The sequence below is a fragment of the Helianthus annuus genome, chromosome 17 (assembly GCF_002127325.2).
Source record: "Helianthus annuus cultivar XRQ/B chromosome 17, HanXRQr2.0-SUNRISE, whole genome shotgun sequence".
NCBI lineage: Eukaryota > Viridiplantae > Streptophyta > Magnoliopsida > Asterales > Asteraceae > Helianthus > Helianthus annuus.
Window position 1 is genome coordinate 1,445,316 of NC_035449.2, and position 11,377 is coordinate 1,456,692.

The following is an 11,377-nucleotide window of genomic DNA, read 5'->3' on the forward strand; positions in this document are numbered from 1 at the left end:
CCAAATAAGATACAGCCATGACATGCCTTTTGTTGAGTAAAGAATTGGGCATCAGCTCGTATATGACAAAACCCATAAAAAGTGGCAGCATTTAAGATCTAGCGAGAACACAAACCAAAGCATATCAGCAAGAAGAATGTTACCAAAGTGCATCAACAAAGAACATGCTGAGTAATCTCAGTTTAGCCTTCCATTTGTGCCACATATACCTCCTAGCCTTTCTTTTTGAACAACACCCACCCATGATCTTAATGAAAAACCATGATCTGGATTTCCATTTGTGCCACAAGTGCTTCAATGCTGACCCTTTATGTTTCCAACTGAGCCACACATATACCTTCCTTTTTAAACAATCAAGATTCAACAACCTAATGAAAATTAATTGTTTGGATTTCCATTTATGCCATGTATACATTTTTGCTAGCCATCTTTCTTGATCAAAAACCTCCCTGTTTATTTCACTGTTATCCATCTTAGGCACTTCAAAAATCTGATTATTATCCACTACTGACACAATTTCTTGCAGAACATCCAAACACTTCAATTTCACATCCTTATTTTCATATTTGCGTGAATCAATACTATCACACAATTTTTGAATACTCAAATCTTCATTTAAAAAGACCCTTTCATTTTCAAATTTCTCATTATCATTCTCAGATTCATCATGGATTTGAACCTTAATTTCTCCGGTAAACCTTTCAAGCTTTTCGTCAAACATCTTGTAGGCGGACTCATCAAACACCCTATCTTCATTACTAATTTCTTGAATCTTACCATCCTTAAAGGATTCATTACCTTTCATTATTTCATCAAGAAAATTCCTAGAATCAAAAACTAATTCCTTTATGTAGAATGAAGATTTAGGATCAAACGGAGAAAATGAATCTTGCAATTTATTAGCATCTATTTTCAAGGCTAAGAAAATAAAGTCTTTCACCTTATGATAACTATATTGATGCCATGTGATGAACACTTCTCTAATTCTTGGTTCTAGACCATCAATGAAAAGGTATATAGCATATACCTCACTCATATCTTCACAATTCTTAACCCTTTCAAACAAAGATTGAAATACACGACAGTAATCGAAAACAGTACCTTCTTGCCTTATTGACAAGATCTTTTCCAAAGCCATTTCCATGTTGATCCAATAATTTCTTGATTTCTGAACAGTATTGCGCATCACCAGAATTGATGGTTAAACCGTTTCTTTCCCTAATTTAATTGTTGCTGAAAAATTCCCAGTTTATTGCCTAATATTGATTGTTGCTGTAGAAATTTGTTGTTGCCCTAATTTCAAGAAATGAACCACTTGTTGAATCGATTGTTGCTTGCTGAAATATGCTATTATTGTTAAATGTCGATGCCCTAATTTTGATGTTGAAAGCGTGTCTGTTGGTTGTTGTTGCTGCCAAAATTGCCACTTCCTTGTTCAATTTGTTGCTAGCGATTGAAATTTTTTTGTTGCCCTAACCCCAGGTTAAGAGGAAAGATAGCTCTGATACCATTGTTACGTGTAAAAATGGTGATCAAGCGTGTGAGCGAGAGATAAAAGAGAAAGAATCGAAAGAGGAAGAAAGTCTCAAAATCATTCGCTAACCATTATGTTCAAAGATACGTGTATATGTACATTTGGATTATTCACTAGAACCCCTATACTAATCATCATTTACAAGTAGCCCCCTCTACTTATTTGACACGTAACATATTATATATAATTAGTGGGACTACCCGCGCTCCGCAGCAGGCAGTCAGTAAGTTTCGTAAGAATCAATCAATAAAAACTAAATAGGTTAAAAGTGTATATTATACAATGTTTAGGGGACGAAATCGAAAAAAATATTATTACCTTTTGCAGCTTGTGTAGCAGTTCAATAAAAAAACATATGGCAAAAATGTAAATAACGCTCAACTTTAGTCTAACTGTTAAACTAAACTTTGATAATAACTCATTACCTATACATAGGCATAATGTGAGACACTAATATAATATTCACGGTTTCCTTTTTGCATAATCCCTATTACAATTTTTAAATTTTAAAGAATGTGGTGTGTCGTTATCAGAATCACTCTTCCATATTAATTTTTTACATTAATTTTAATCTAAATATTAATTTTTAACTCCTACCATATATGACTATACATGTTAAAATTTTTATAATCTCGATTTGTATCTCTGTATCTATCTCTATTTCTTACCTAATAAATAAAAATCTTAGGGGACACATGTCACAATTCTATGCAACCTTAATTTTTGTTTTTTCTCTTTAACCGTATACTCATTTAACTTACTCGTGCATCCTTATCCGTTTCAAATTTACCCAATACCCTTTTCAATATGACATTCAATACATTCCTTATTTCGTTTTCATCAAATTCTATTTTTTATCACACATATTATGAGATTCTGATATAGTCGTGTAACAAAATACAATATCATGTGTTATGGGCTAGAGTGGGATTTTGGGCCTGGTTCATTGGTATGGGCTAGAAAGAAGAAGCCCGTTCATATTCACACTTGAAATTGAATAACATCGCCTCACTGAAACTAGGGTTTCTTTCACCATCTCCACCTTCACGACGATTGGCGAGAGAGAACTCTTCACAGGTTCGTTCCTAACTGAGATTGTTTGCTGTTTTGTTATGATTATGAGGTGCTCATGAATTTACTTGTTTTAGTTTTTTGATTCTGTCAGCCCTGTTTGATCAACAAGCTTTCAGCTTCACTTGATAGAATTCTGAATCGTTATCATCAACGCCAATCATGGTTAGTTTCGCTACAATTCGTCATCACAAATTTTAATTTCTTTTTTACACTTTTGAGATGCACATCACTGTGTTCATACTTTTAATTGAGTACAAAACTATGCTTTGAGTCTATGAATGCAGACATGGACTTAGTAATATTGCAAAGGGGCTATGCAGTTAATGCGGTAAAATATCGGATATCGGTCGAGGACCGATATTTGAGATATTGGTTATCTCGGTGAGATATTGGTGGGATATCGGTGATTTTAATACAATGTAGAATTTATATATATAGCAATTTAATACTAATAATTCAGTGATATATCGATTATATCGGTCAAATATCGGTGATATATCGGTTATATCGGTCAAATGTCGGTGATATATCGGTTATATCGGTCAAATATCGGTACCGATATTTTGACCGATATTTGAGACCAATATTTTACTAGGGTACCGATATGACCGATATAACCGATATATCACCGAGATTAACTGCATAGCAAAGGGGATTACAACCCAGAGAATTATAGCAGTTATTTTATAAGTTATGCAGTGACTTTATTTGGTCCTCATTTTTTTTTACTATTTGCTGTTAAAAGCCTCAAGGAGATTACATAGACCTTCATAGGAAGAGAAATGGATATCGCCCTGATCATTTCGAGAGGAAGCGGAAGAAGGAAGCTCGTGAAGTTCACAAGCGTTCTAAAGTTGCCCAAACGGTTGTCCCTTTTTCCATTACTCGAGCTTTTTTTTCGTTCATTTTTATGTGTTTCATGTGGTATTTTGTGTTTCGATTTGTGACCAAACATTTTTGTAGTTTAAGTTATGATTTTATTTGCTCCAGATCCACTTGTAAATTGTGGAACACTAAACAATTGATATATTTACGGTTCTTACAGGCTTTAGGAATCAAGGGTAAGATGTTTGCTAAGAAACGATATGCAGAGAAAGCTCAAATGAAGAAGACGTTAGTACCATGCTCAACTTTACCTATCTTTGTCCTTTTTTGTTCTTATTTTTCCAAACGATATTGAAGTTGCCAGTTTTCTTTTGCCAGAATGTTGTCGCTAGGGGTGCAAACGAGCCGAGCCGAGCCGAGCTCGAGCTCGAGCTCGATTAACTTATGAGAGCTCGGGCTCGAGCTCGGCTCGATTCGAGCTTTATTTTCAAAGCTCGAGCTCGGCTCGGGCTCGGCTCGTTTATTATCTATTAATTAGTATATTAAATAAAAATGATATAAATAATACACTTTTTAGGCTTGCGAGCTCGATAAGTAAAGCTCGGGCTCGGGCTCGTTTACTAAATATGCTTATTTTTAGGTTTGAGGTCGGCTTGTAAACAAGTTTAAATAAGCTTGGCTTGACTCGGCTCGTTTAGACTAAGGCTCGATAAGGCTCGACGAGCCTAACGAGCTTCACATGTGAGGCTCGAGCTCGGGCTCAATAAACAAACGAGCTTTGTTTTGAGGCTCAAGCTCGGCTCGGGCTTGATAAGGCTCGGCTCATTTTGAGCTTTTTTACGAGCCGATCTCGAGTAGCTCGCGAGCCGCTCGGCTCGTTTACACCCCTAGTTGTCGCTTTTAGTATGCCGCTTTTCATACTTTATTGAGTTAATTTATGGTCATGTATTTATGTTTGCATATTTTATAGTTGATATAGAGACTTATGTTTGTCACACGTGTGATTTAAATAGATTGGCTATGCATGAAGAATCGTCAAGCAGACGCAAGGTGGATGATGATGTTAATGACGGTGCTGTGCCTGCCTATCTTCTTGACCGTGATGCCACAACGCGCGCAAAGGTTTGTTGTTTTGATATTATGAACAAGAAGACTTGCTAGCGTAGAGGTTATCAAATCTGATTACGAACATATTTGTATGATTCTGTATGTATGAAGGTTCTTAGCAACACAGTAAAACAAAAAAGGAAGGAGAAAGCAGGGAAGTGGGATGTGCCTTTACCCAAGGTAAGCATATTACTCTTTAGTTAATATTTACATGACTGTTGCCTGTTACTAGTAGGGGTGCAAACGAGCCGAGCCGAGCCCGAGCTCGGCCAGGCTCGAGCTCGATTAACTTGTGAGAGCTCGGCTCAATTCGAGCTTTGTTTTCAAAGCTCGAGCTCGGCTCGTTTGTATTTTATCAAGCTCGAGCTCGGCTCGGGCTCGGCTCGTTTATTATCTATTAATTAGTATATTAAATAAAAATAATATAAATAATAGACTTTTTAGGCTTGCAAGCTCGATAAGTAAAGCTCGGGCTCGGGTTCGTTTACTAAATAAGCTTATTTATAGGTTCGAGGTCGGCTTGTAAACAAGTTTAAATAAGCTCGGCTCAACTCGGCTCGTTTACACTAAGGCTCGATAAGGCTCGACGAGCCTTACGAGCTTCACGAGCTTCACATGTGAGGCTCGAGCTCGGGCTCGATAAACAAACGAGCTTTGTTTTGAGGCTCAAGCTCGGTTCGGGCTCGATAAGGCTCGGCTCGTTTCGAGCTTTTTCTCGAGCCGATCTCGAGTAGCTCGCGAGCCGCTCGGCTAGTTTGCACCCCTACCTGTTAGCTGAATTTTGATTGATGCTCATGATTTAGGTTAGACCAGTGGCTGAAGATGAGATGTTTAAAGTAATCAGAACCGGTAAAAGGAAAAGTGAGTATCCCGCACGCTCATACACACTCTTTTTTTTGTTGCTATGATGTAAACTTAAAAACATGCGTTGATATTATTTGCAGCCAAACAGTGGAAGAGGATGATTACCAAAGTTACATTTGTAGGACAAGGTTTCACCAGGAAACCTCCAAAGTATGAGCGTTTTATTCGTCCAAGTGGTTTGCGGTTTACCAAAGCCCATGTGACACACCCTGAACTTAAATGCACTTTCAATCTCGAGATAATCGGCGTGAAGAAAAACCCTAACGGTACAATGTATACCTCTCTTGGCGTTATTACCAAGGGAACCATCATTGAGGTATGTGTATATATACGTTTCTTTCACATAACGTTTTGGGCTTTTTAATTGATTATGAAATTTTTAGGTGAATGTGAGTGAACTAGGACTTGTGACACCAGCTGGGAAAGTAGTATGGGGTAAGATCAGTATAAGTTTTTTTAATTATAATTAACCATGATTGTTTTGGATGCTTATTTGTATGGACGGACTTGGTTGGATGCAGGGAAATATGCTCAAGTGACGAATAATCCCGAGAATGATGGGTGCATCAATGCAGTTTTGCTTGTGTAGTACAATGCTTGGTTTACAGTATTTTCAAAAAGCTGTTTTAAATTTAATGTACTGTATGGAATTTTGTTGGTGATGGTAATGCTATGATTATTTACTCGTCTCGACTCTTGAAACAGTTTTGTGAATGCATTTTCTGTCAAATATCATATTTATACCACGGTGCCTCTCAGTGTGCCAAAATCTGAGATGTGAGGTTCCAACTCCTCATCCAAAAGAATATTCTGTCGGTGAACTATATATAGGTGCGTCGCAGTCAAAATGAAGATGCTAAACTGTGGAGCTACGTTGCAACGAATGCTTCAATCCAACAATGGAGGGGTGCAGAATATCATGAAGACTAGCGTTATGCATATATCTGTATGTAATCTTTTTTCATCCAGAAGTCCTCCACTCTTACAAGACCTTCCCAACCGTCGCAATCGCTTGCCAATGAAGCCTTATACACAATTCCGTGTGAAGAGATTGTATGGGGTTTCGAGTTTGGTTCACACACACATGAATCTCTGAGAGTGATGCTAAAGTGTCTGTTAGATGGTTGTGAGAAACATCCAACTGCTGTAGCATCACCAGTTAGACCGTTGTTATTCAACGTGACAAGCGTCTTGAGCTCTATTAGTGAGGAAGGTAGCCTTCCACCTCACCGAGTCGAAGATCAATGAGAGCTTGGAATTCAATATGTAAAGACGGAATGCCTCCTGGCTCAAATAACCCGGACATGTTCCGCAAAGCAGTTGTAAGACGGAAGATCAACTTTTTAAACTTAGTTGGGTTAAAAGGACAAGACGTGCAAGAATTTTAAACATAAATTTTAAAACATGTCAAAATTCGTTGCAAAGGACACTGCCTGATATATAGTATTAAGATAAAGGACCAAACTTGTAATTTTTCATATTATAAAACTTAACATATTTCTTATGTCTATTAGCATCAAGCAAGGTTTTAAAAACCGGTTTATATCGGCCGGTTGAACCGAATGCCGGAAGCTTGGCCAACACGAATCATACCAGTAAACTGAGGGAACGACAAAGAAGTTGTACTCCCGGTAAATTGGGTTTATATCGGTTTAAACCGGTATACATATAATACACTATCTTTTTTATTTGTATAAAAATTAAAAGAAATGATAAATGGTACGTAACAACAGGTATAACATAAGTTGACTCAAATGATGGGACGGGATGAAGATGTGACATTGAGGTGGTAAATTAGCAATGAGAGATGAGGGAAAAGGCCACAGGGTGTGGCTTAACGCCACCCCGCCACCTCAACATTTATGACGCCCCGGGACGCCAACCACCATCCCGTCGTTGTTAAGAGGGGGGAGCTATAGGCCTTCCACCATGGTGCTATAACGCCGGTTAAAGGGGAAAGAAGGTGGGGCCCACTCTTTTCAATCAATCAAATCTCCTTTTTTTTATTTTGTTTAATAGGGGCTTTAAACCATTGTATGCAAGTTAAATGGAGAGGCTTTAAAACCCCCCTATGTGAGGTGGCGTTGAGTGGCGCTGAGGTGGCGTGATAAAGCCCCTAGGGACTTTATACCACACCCTGTAGCCTAAGGGGCTGTTTGGTAACATATGAATGGTTAAGTGCTGAACCAATAAGAGGTCTGAACCATTAAGAGCCTGTATAATACTTAACCGATCAGAGACAAATGTCTGATCAATTCAGATTAGAGGTCTTAACCATTCAGACTCTGTGTAAATCTTAACCATTCAGAGGCAAATGTCTGAACCATTAAGACATCTGCTCATGAAACAAACAGTCTGAACCATTAAGTGCTGGAGCAGTAAAATGTCTGAACCATTAAAAGTCTCATTAAAAGGTAAACAAAACACCCCCTAACTATATTAGATAATGTGAAGTGTGAACACGAAACCAAGAGTATTTGAAAAGTCAATTTGAATTTTTAAAAGAGTATTTGAAAAGTCAATTTGAATTTTACAAGCTTTAGGGTCTGTTTGGTATGGGGTAATAGAATAGATGAGAGAATGGAATGGACGAGGTAATGGAATGGACAACGGAATGAAATGGATCATTCCATTCCATTGTGATGTTTGGTTACTCATATATGAATAGAATGAATCATTACTTTGTACAATTTGATAAACAAAAAAAAGATGAAGTAAACACAACTGTATTAAAGCGATAAAAATATAATTGACTCAATAATAATAATAATAATAATAATAATAATAATAATAATAATAATAATAATAATAATAATATATTAATGATAAAAAATTAATAATAGATTTTTCATATATATTAATATTAGTATGAATATTAATAAATATAAATATAAATACAAATAAAAGTATAATAATAATAATAATAATAATAATAATAATAATAATAATAACTTATTTCTTTCCATTCCTTGAAGGAATGGAAAAAAAACACCTACATACCAAGGAATGGAAATTGTTATATTTGGAAGGAGTTACATTCCCTTGGAATGCTCCATTCCATTACCAATGATAAGCAAACATGTTTATTTTCATTCCATCAGAATGATCCATTCCATTCCACCTTCCATTCCTTCATACCAAACGCTACCTTAAAGAGAATTAAAAAAAGTCTAAATTATCAATTTGAATTTTACAAGCTTTAAAGAGAATTAAAAAAGTCTAAATTAAATTGGGTCCACTACAAGCTACATGCCAAAAATACAGTCTTGTTGTAAAATTCTTTACGATCAACTTTGGAAAGAATAACTTTGATAAATACTCGGAAATAGTGTTGTGAACTTGTGATCAGTTTTGTCACACTTGGTTGACTTTTTAATACAAAGTACCGGAACTAAGAGCATTCACATTTAAAGAATCAAATTCTGTGTGGGGTGTTTTTAAAATATAAAAAGTATAAAAAGTGGTTGTGAGTGGAGGAGAGAGAAAATGTTGCTGTTCATCTGTATATTTGAGGGGACACTGTTCACCCCCTATAATTTTTTAATATATTTTGAAAGTGGTTGTGAGTGGAGGAGAGAGAAAACGTAATGATAAAGGTATAAAAAATATTATTTAATTGAAAGAGAGAGAGAAAATGTAGTGTTTTTTAGTGTAATTTAGGGTAAAAATATAGTGGAATGGATGTGAATGCTCTAATGAGAGAGTTACTCCATGCACCCGTATTAAATTAAGAGTTACTACATATGACTAAAATGAGGCTTGTTCTCGTTGACCCATAAATAGATATTTGTTTATAAACGTAATTACACCGGTGAGAATTCATAACACGAAATTCGTTGGGTTTGGGTTTAATCTAAAAGAGTTCATCACTTATGCCTATTAGAATTTCCGATACATGAGGTACAAGATGATCCGATTTTCCAATATATTCCTGGGGATGATGTTTTCTATCTTACTTTTTGCACTTGGTTGAGCCTCATTTGCGTATGCACATTTAATGTATATAAGGTGGGCTCTCCGGGAGCAAAAGTGAAAGTTCACTAATTTTAACGTTATTTTACTAATTTCATGAAAATAACGTTAAAAGCGGGGGATGGTTAATCATGTATCATGTGTGGCGTTGATAGCTGAAAAACAAGGGGGTACATGCACTAATCAGCCTTTGTCCCAATTGCAGAGTGTTATGTGCCTTATGTCCAAGGCTTGATGCAGAACTACTATCGAGTTGAGCGTATCATTGTAAGCAGCCTCTCTATTCTTACGCGGTGAGATAAGTCTGTTTACATCTTACCTTCTCAGACTCTACCTTAGCTTTACTATTCGTTTGATTTAGTGAGTATGATGATGATGATTTCTGCATTTAGTGTTTAAAAGAATTGTAAGAATTAGACAACTGGTACACGTTTTATTATTTGGAACTAAAGTTGTTAGATAATATGCAAATAAATTATCTATATATAACAATTTCAGTAGCTTCTTAGCTACAGTATATGTAGTACCCTCATTTTTAAATTTAATTACAAAACTACCATTCCCTTGCTTTCCATTTGTGTGGTGGTTTACTGATGTTGCGTGCTATTATTTTTAGAGAGAAGGGGATGGTGGGTGATGACTTATCATAGTATTTATAAAACTAAATATTTAATATCAAATAACTTTTAATTTTTTTAAAAGATCATATTGTTAATCAAATTAGTGGTATTTATCTCTTTTAAACTGTATCTATGACTTACGTATGTAAAGTTGAGTTTGTCTACGTTTTATACTAGGTCGTGATATAAGTTTGTATTAGTCTTTACATTCGTTTCATGTCACGTGATGCTATGAATTCACGTTTTTCTTTATGATTTTTCCCGATTTTGATCGTCGTTTGCTTTGCTTACTACTTATCATGTTTTACGACCCCGCAACGCGGGGTTTAAAGACTAGTTTATTATACAAAAATCAACAAGTTGTGTGGTTTGACCAACTGTTGATCATATATGGTCAAAGTCAGCATTATATATGGACCCATAACAACATTAACTGTTTACAATTAAATCATATTTTTGGGCTAAATAACATGATTCAAGAATTAGTCAATATTAGGCAGAGGGTATGTCACAGACTCACAGTGACAGTGCACTATTTCATGCTCACTCACTTGTAACATGCACAACTTTTATGGCACGTGAAACTAAAAAGCTTTTCTTACATGATCAGTAGCATATTGACATTCAACAACAGAGGAAAAAAACTCTACCTAGAAACTTTAAGTACTACATTCCATCAAACTATTTTTTATACACACTCCGTAATATTACACCATTTAAGTGCGCAATATGAGGGTTGAACCGTCATATACCAATACCATTTTCTGCCGATCATGATCTCTAAGTCTTAGGTATGACTTGCCACGGGAAAAGTGGTGGTGGTGTGTGGCAGCTTTAAGAACACGGAAGCCACAGAGTGATAAGCCGTGGCTACTATCCTCACCATGATCTGCCCTCTCTTCGGTATCAGCCTTCGACTTGTTAGACTTGCTCCGAGCTTGGTTCGCATGTTTAACAATCTTCAAATTAAATTCTTGAATCTAATGGATATGAATTTGATGTTGAGGTGGGTTTTATAGGCCAATATTTTGTGTTACACCGTACAAGAAGATCTTCAACATTTTTTATAATTTTATTGGTGGTTTGATAGGTGGGTGGGTAGCAATGCCAGCAATTTTTTTGAGCATAGTACAATTGTCTAAGCCAGGAGTACAACTATGTTATGCTGTGGTTTTTAATTCAGGTTTTGGTTACATGGTTTTGCATGGTTTTATTTTATGACAACTAATTTATTGTGTTGAATTCAAATCGGAATCAGGGACAAGTGGTCATGTAGACCATTTTTTTAATTAAAATGGAAGGATAAATTCATGGTTACGGTAGCACAACCAATGAACGAGGGGGCATGTTACTACTTGCTATATAACTAAACCCAGTGGTC

The 11,377-nt window shown here is 36.1% G+C and overlaps 1 protein-coding gene across 2 annotated transcripts; it reads left to right on the forward strand.

Moving 5' to 3' along the window:
- The first annotated feature begins 2,482 nt into the window (after positions 1-2,482).
- LOC110921394 (ribosome biogenesis protein NSA2 homolog) lies at positions 2,483-6,098 on the forward strand. 2 transcript variants are annotated; one of them, XM_022165712.2, is made up of 10 exons: positions 2,483-2,611; positions 2,700-2,770; positions 3,354-3,473; positions 3,654-3,721; positions 4,447-4,555; positions 4,652-4,720; positions 5,344-5,401; positions 5,485-5,720; positions 5,788-5,839; positions 5,926-6,098. In XM_022165712.2, the coding sequence occupies exons 2-10, from the start codon at positions 2,768-2,770 to the stop codon at positions 5,991-5,993; spliced, it is 783 nt and encodes a 260-aa protein (XP_022021404.1). In that variant the 5' UTR covers positions 2,483-2,611; positions 2,700-2,767; the 3' UTR covers positions 5,994-6,098. The 2 variants fall into 2 exon arrangements, with proteins under 2 accessions (XP_022021404.1, XP_022021406.1); XM_022165714.2 differs by having other exon boundaries at positions 2,541-2,611; positions 2,683-2,770.
- The last annotated feature ends 5,279 nt before the right edge of the window (positions 6,099-11,377 follow it).